Raw genomic sequence first — 7,527 nt, 5'->3', positions numbered from 1 at the left:
GAGTTCAGAAGAGTGAGAGGGGATCTCACAGAAACTTACAAAATTTGAACAGGATTAGACAGGGTACATTCAGAAAGAATGTTCCCGATGGTGTAAACCTTTTAGGACTGAGGTGAGGAGAAATCTCTTCCTCCAGAGAGTGATGAATTTGTGGAATTCGCTACCACAGAAAATAGTTGAGGCCAAAACGTGTAATTTCATGAATTAAATATAGCTCCTGGGGCTAAAGGGCTACCGGGGAGAGGGGGGGGGGGGGGAAGTGGGATCAGGGTATTCAACTATAATAATAATCTTTAATGTCACAAGTAGGCTTACATTAACACTGCAATGTGCCTAGTCGCCACATTATGGCGCCTGTTCGGGTACAGAGAGGGAGAATTCAGAATTCTCTCAGCTGGTACAGGAATTGCATCGTGCGCTGCTGGCCTTGTTCTGCATGACAAACCAGCTGTCTAGCCTATTGAGCTGAGCCGCCACTTGATGGTCAGCCATGATCAGAACGAATGGCTCCTGCTTCTATTTTCTATGTTTCTATATGGCTAGGCTCATACATGGAGCCGTGAGCTGTGAGGTCCTGGTGGCTGCCTAATGCTCATATTTCAGCAAGGATGCAGATGCACATGGCTGCAGGAATCAGAGAGGCTTTGTTGTCAGTGTAAGTGAGTGACAACAGTCTGCACGCTTCTTGCGTTATCAGCCCCCACAAAATATATAGGACAACAGAGCCCCGCCCCCTGTTCTGATTGACAGTAATGACTCCGCCCCATCGTCTGATTGACAGCCAGAGCCCCGCCCCGTCTGATTGACAGCCTGAGCTCCGCCCCTTTCTGAGTGACAGTCGGAACCCCGCCCCCTTGTCGTCTATCCCTCCAGCTGCAGCTGCGGGCGGTCAGTGTGTCAATGGGTGATCGCAGGGTGATCAATGTTTACCTCCTAGGTGTGGGCTTCATGCTCATCTTCACCGCCTTCACAACCTGCGGGAACATTGAGGTAAGTTTTAACTCTGTTTCTATGAAGTATAACCGCTGCCAGTACACATGATCAGGTTTAAAGTCTATTACAACAGCAAAGTCAGAAATACTCCGTACGTCTGGCAGCATCTGTGGAAGGGGAAACAGAGTTAACCATCTCTCAGGTCGGCGAACCTTCCTCAGATTTGAGAATAGTTTATAAACAATTAGGTGGAGGGGAGGAAAAGAAGAAACTTTATGTGATAAGATTAAAGGCAGAAGATATTAAAGAACGAAAAGGGATGGTACAAGGCTAATGGCATCAATAGTGAAACAAAAGATCTGACTGAATTGTGTATAAATGAGGAAAGCAGAATTACAATCAACAGTTGCCATCCAAAAAACAAGGGGCAGAGTTTGTAATCTGAAATTATTCAACTCAGTGACCTCTTTCAATTTGGTCTATTGTACTGCTCCCAATGTGGTCTCCTCTACATTGAAAATGAAAAAATGAAAATAGCTTATTGTCACGAGTAGGCTTCAATGAAGTTACTGTGAAAAGCCCCTAGTCGCCACATTCCGGCGCCTGTCCGGGGAGGCTGGTACGGGAATCGAACCGTGCTGCTGGCCTGCTTGGTCTGCTTTAAAAGCCAGCGAATTAGCCGAGTGAGACTAAATTCCACTTTGTGGAACATCATCGCTCAGTCCGAAGCATGACCCTTACCTCCCTGTTGACAGCTCACAAGCCTGCTCTCATGTAGTGTTCCGGTGAATACCAACGCAAACCGGAGGAGTAGCACCTCATCTTCCAATTAGGCACCTGACAGCCTTCTGGATTTAGCATTGAGTTCAGCAACTTTAGATTGTGACCTTTCTCCTCCATCTTTTTTCATTCCAAATATAGTGAATATAGTGAGTAAATGGAAAGAATTGTAAATAATCTCTGCTTAACCTGGAAGGTATGGACAACACTGTGGCACAGTGGTTAGCATTGCTGCCTCACGGCACCGAGGTCCCAGGTTCGATCCCGGCTCTGTGTCACTGTCCATGTGGTGTTTGCACATTCTCCCTGTGTTTGCATGGGTTTCACCCCCACAACCCAAAGATGTGCAGGATAGGTGGATTGGCCACGCTAAGTTGTCCTTTAATTGGAAAAAATTAATTGGGTCCTCTAAATAAATAAAAAAATCCTGGAAGGTATGTCAGGGACCTTGAATGGTGAGAACTAATGAGGTAAAAGGACAGGTGTTGCCTCTCCAGTGCTTGCCTTTGTGGCAAGGGGATGTTGGGGCATTTGAGGAGTGACCCTGAGGAATGAGTCCTTTGGAAGGCTGGGGGTTATGTGTTTGGTGTTGGCATCATTATGGAGCTGACAGAAATGCCAAAGGATGATCCATTAAACATGGAGATTGATAGCGTGGAAGGTGAGGACAGGGGCATTCCTAATGTTATTCTAAGTGGGGAAGGAGTAAATTGGGCTTGGATGTGATTCCCACCACAGTTAAAGAGTCTTCTTTAACTCTCTCACTCTCTTGTAAGGGATGGCCGCTTGGGTGAACTATTGGAGGAGTGATGGCAAGGGGCCAGCTGGAGAAGAGAGGAGAAAATCGTAGACCTTGCAGCAGAAACTGAAATAATTGGCTGCTGTTGCTATTTACCCATCAATTCACAACATATGACTCCTTGACTGGGGCAGAAACAGAAACTCTTCTTCAAATAACAGTATCTCTCGGTAGCAACCCATGATTGTGACATAATTTGAACTGTAGTCACAGGACACAGTTCAGAGTCATAATATGTTTACAGCACAGAGCATGCCAGTCATATGTGCTGGCTCCTTGCTCAAGCAATCTAAAAAAATACTATTGCTCAGCTCTCTCTCTAAAGCCCTGTGTTCAGATCTCTTCATAAATTTAAAAACCTCAATAAACCGCCCTCCCCCTCCAACATAGATTATTCCAGGAACTCAAGTCTCTTCTCTGTTAGCACAGAGATCTCCAACTTTAGCCGAAAGAGACAGATTTATTATTCCTTTACTTGTAGACATGTTTAGTCTTTCTTGTGCTCTCTTTTTCTCTCTTTCTTTCTCTGTGTGAAAACTGCGGCACAGGTTCGTTCACCAGAATGACACCAGGGATGAGAAGTTAAGAGTTACAATTAGAACTGAAAATATAAGCCTGTATTCAGAGCAGAGAAGGTTAAGTGAAGGTCTAAAAAGCATTCCGTATTCTGGGAGAGTGTAGAGTATGTACTGAAACATTAATTCCACTGGTCGATGACAAGAGGACATAAATTAAGATTTGTACAGTACTAGAACAGAAGTAGGCCTTTTAACCCCTCGAGTTTGCTTCGCCATTCAGTAAAATCATTGGCTTAATTTGAAACAGTCACACAGAAGAACAGTATGAATGTTAGAACTATGGAAAGTAAATAGGTCAGTCTAACTTAGTGGATACTATTCTCGTCTCTGAGTCAGGGCATAAGTTCGAATCACAGGAACAGGAGTAGGCTAGTTAGTCCCTTGAGCCGGTTCCATCATTCAAAAGCTCATTGCTGATCAGCGACTGAATTCCATACGCCTTTGCCCCATATCCCACGATAGTTTTAGCTAACAAAAGTCCATCAAACATGGTCTCAAAGTTAACAACTAATCTAACATCAATTGCTGTTTGCAGAAGAGGGCTCCAAACTTCTTCCATTAGGGGCAGCAGGGTAGCATGGTGGTTAGCATAAATGCTTCACAGCTCCAGGGTCCCAGGTTCGATTCCCGGCTGGGTCACTATCTGTGTGGAGTCTGCACGTCCTCCCCCTGTGTGCGTGGGTTTCCTCCGGGTGCTCCGGTTTCCTCCCACAGTCCAAAGATGTGCGGGTTAGGTGGATTGGCCATGCTAAATTGCCCGTAGTGTCCTAATAAAAGTAAGGTTAAGGGGGGGGGGGGGTTGTTGGGTTACGGTATAGGGTGTATACGTGGGTTTGAGTAGGGTGATCATGGCTCGGCACAACATTGAGGGCCGAAGGGCCTGTTCTGTGCTGTACTGTTCTATGTTCTATGTTCTATTCTTGGAGCGAAAAAGTGTACCATGGAAAGATCTGGTTCAAATTGTTAGACTATGTGCTCTAGCCCTAGACTCTCCAACCAGCAGAAATAATTTCTCCAAACCTACTCTATTTATTACCCTTTATATCTTAAAACATTTGGTTAATCACCCCCTAGCCTACCAAATGCCAGGGAAAACCATGCTAGTTTGTTTCATCATTCTTTATAGCTTAAGTATCATTCTAATACATTTACACTACATTCCCTCCAAAGCCTGTGGGTGTGATTCTCCGCCCCCCACGACAGGTCGGAGAATAGCGGGAGGGCCTTCCCGACATTTTTCCCGACCTCCCGCTATTCTCCACCCCCCCCCACGGCCGCCCCACGACACGAATCGCTGCTCGCCATAAAAAAACGGTGAGCAGCGATTCTTCCCTATCCGATGGGCCGATTTCCCAGGCCTTTACGGCCGTTTTCACAAATTTAAACACACCTGCTCTCACCATTCGTGAAAATGGCCGCAAAGTGCCGTTCTGCACAACCATGCCACCGATTGGCACGGCCGCACCACGGCCGTACCAAGGGTGGCATGGGCCCGCGATCGGTGGGCACCGATCGCGGGCAGCGGGTCCGATTCTCGCGCACTCTTTGTCCCTCCGCCACCCCGCAGGATCAGTCTGCGGGGCGGCTGAGGGGCATGACAGATCGTGCATGCGCGGGTTTGACACATATGCGCGATGACGTCATCCGCGCATGCGCGGGTTGGAGCCGTCCAACCCGCGCATGCGCGGCTGACGTCATCGTGCGCGTCAGCCGCCGTGAGTCTTGGCGGCCGGGCTTAGCGAACGTTCGCTAAGCCCGCGCTGCCGGTCTTCCCTGGGCCGCGATGCTAGCCCCGACCGGGGGGGTGAATCGGATCCCGGGAGGGGGCGCGGAGGCTGCCGTGAAACACGGCTGGTTTCACGGCCGCCTTTACGACTCTCCGCATTTGCGGAGAATCGCGCCCTATATATCCCTTCTAATGTGTGGAGCCCAGAACCGCTCACAGAACTCCAGATGTGTCCTCACCAGAGGCCTTGTACAGCTGAAGTTTCTATCGCATCATTTAAGTTGTTAACACCAATTCTTGCAGGATACCACGAGTCCACATCCTGTAAATTAGAGTACCTGCCTGTTATCCATACTCTCTGTGCCTTACTGCTCAGTCAGTTTCTAAACTGGGTCAATAATTTTCCTTCAACTTTAGCTAACAGTCTCTCATGAAGGACTTTATCAAATGCCTTTGGGAAGTCCATACCAGTGACATCCATAGTCATTCACCTGCCCACTACTTTAGTCATCTGTTCACCTAAATTCAATCAGATTCAATAGTCAGGACCTACCCTTTACATATCCACCTGGTTCTCTCTGATCAGCTGCAAACTTTCAAGATATTCACTCACTCTTTCCTTAATTATCGACTCCAGCAGGGCGGCATGGTGGCACAGTGGTTAGCACTGCTGCCTCAGGGCGCCAAGAACCCGGATTTGATCCCAGCCCCAGGTCACTGTCCATGTGGAGTTTGCACATTCTCCCCATGTCTGTGTGAGTCTCACCCCCACAACCCAAATATGTGCAGTGTTGGTGAATTGGCCACACTAAGTTGTCCCTTAATTGGAAAAAGAAAATTGGGTACTTTAAATTTATAAAAAATAAATATAGACTCTAGCTATTTCTTGACAACAGATGGCAGACTACTTGTCATGAATTCCCACATTTCCCGCGATTGTCATTCTTAAAAATCTGTCAGAAGTGCTGTCTTTCAGATGAAATATTAAACCAAGGTCCTATCGAACAGTTGGGATAGATGTTAAAGATCCCATGGCCAGGAGGAGAAACTGGCTGTGCAGCACCAGTGTGACTATGCTTCAATGTAATTTATCGGGGATGTACCTGAGATATCCAGAAATGTAAATAATTTCATTGTGCTTCTTTTGCAGCAAACAGTAATAAGAAGTTTGACCAACACCAGTTTCTCCGGTAGTGGTTACAACAGGTATCAGAAACCCTAGCTCTTTACTAATGGCTTTTGAATCAGTCTTCAACATTTTTGCCCACTGGGGCTCCCTCAGTCACTGTGCTTCTGGTGGGTGTGACCTGTCACCATACCTGAAGCTAACGACTACACCTGATCACGGAGTTTGCTCCACATTAGGGGCAGTATTTAATGGAGGTGGTGGGTGTCTTGTCTGCCAGTTGCAGAGCTGCTGAGAATCCTGCTTTCAGGAAGGCCTGCTGAATGAAGTCAACCAGGCATTTAACTGAGCAGTGACTTGCTTTCCCTGGGATCAAGGACGGCAGGGCACAGATCCCCCACTCCTGAGAACTGCTGGCAATCAGAGGCTGGGAGCTGGATGTTACTTGGTAGCTTCTCTGCAGGAGCAGTGACAGCCACTGTACCTACCAGAGCCCACGGTCGCTGAGGGACTCAAGCAACAGATGAGTGATGGTGGTTGTTATATTACCTTACATAATATATATATTATTCTTTGAACCAGCTGAGTTGATGAAATGAACAATAGTCTTCTTGTAAAGATGAACTAATTTATTGAGTAATATAAATAATATTTGAGTCCTTTGTATTTAATATTCAACTAGTAAAAGAAATAAAATACAGTAAAGATAACTAACTATACAATGTAATAATGAAATAACGTATAACTTCTCTCTCTCTCGCTATTATATGTCTTGTCTGTTCACTCTCCTGAAGCACACTCTCTCAGAAAGAGCGGGAAAGTCTTTCTTATACCATCTGGTAGTGAGACATCGAGTGTTGAATTGACTGTTCTAGTTTTACATACATTGATCATGTATATTAATATGAGATCACTACAGGGTTCACAGTGGAGGGAGACGGCAGCAATAATGGTGGGGGAAGAGGCTGCTCCTTATGTGGGGCCCCTCATTTAGACACTGCATTCCCCTAAAAGATGGACACCACTAGAAGCCTGCATGCAACTCCAACAGGGTTTCCTTTAAAGACTTCTCGCATTGCGAGCCCCCTGCCCATCCTGGGTGAGTACCGGCGGTAGCTGGATGAGGCCCTTCAGTTGGCACTAATTACCGTCCATGAGCTTTCTCGTCCTGGACTTAATCAGGGCGTAGGTGGGAAGACAGTGGGGTCCTGCCCAATTAAATGCTTCCTGCCATCAAACTCACCTCAGGGGAGAGCATTAAAATCCCATGTTTTTGTTTGTAAATTTTTATTGGCATTTTTCAATCTTTACGGAATAACAATTTAACGAATAGTACACCTGATATTTACATGTTGTACAGTTTCTTATTTACATACTTTTTAACATACATTCTGTCATCCCCCCCCCCCCCCCCCCCACCTCGGGAGCTGGTCCATCCCCTTGCTTATGCCTGCTGACTGTGCACTTACTCTGCCTGTACCCTCACCTGCATTTCTCTGTTCTCGCTCTCCCCTGTGACCCTGTCTTTTTGATCAGAACAAGGCAGTACAGTCCCGGGCAAATATGATAACTGTCCAATGAGTCT

At 46.6% G+C, this 7,527-nt stretch overlaps 1 protein-coding gene across 1 annotated transcript in view; it reads left to right on the top strand.

The window, feature by feature from the left end:
- The first annotated feature begins 866 nt into the window (after window positions 1-866).
- LOC119978891 (UNC93-like protein MFSD11) overlaps window positions 867-7,527 on the top strand; it is a 51,173-nt gene continuing 44,512 nt past the window's right edge. Inside the window, exons 1-2 of the mRNA XM_038820808.1 lie at window positions 867-990; window positions 5,967-6,022. Coding sequence (XP_038676736.1) covers window positions 901-990; window positions 5,967-6,022 — 146 coding nt within the window. The 5' untranslated portion in view covers window positions 867-900. The remainder of the gene's footprint in view (window positions 991-5,966; window positions 6,023-7,527) is intronic.

This window comes from Scyliorhinus canicula, chromosome 15, assembly GCF_902713615.1.
Source record: "Scyliorhinus canicula chromosome 15, sScyCan1.1, whole genome shotgun sequence".
In the NCBI taxonomy this organism is placed as follows: domain Eukaryota; kingdom Metazoa; phylum Chordata; class Chondrichthyes; order Carcharhiniformes; family Scyliorhinidae; genus Scyliorhinus; species Scyliorhinus canicula.
This window is presented reverse-complemented; position numbering and strand designations above follow the sequence as displayed.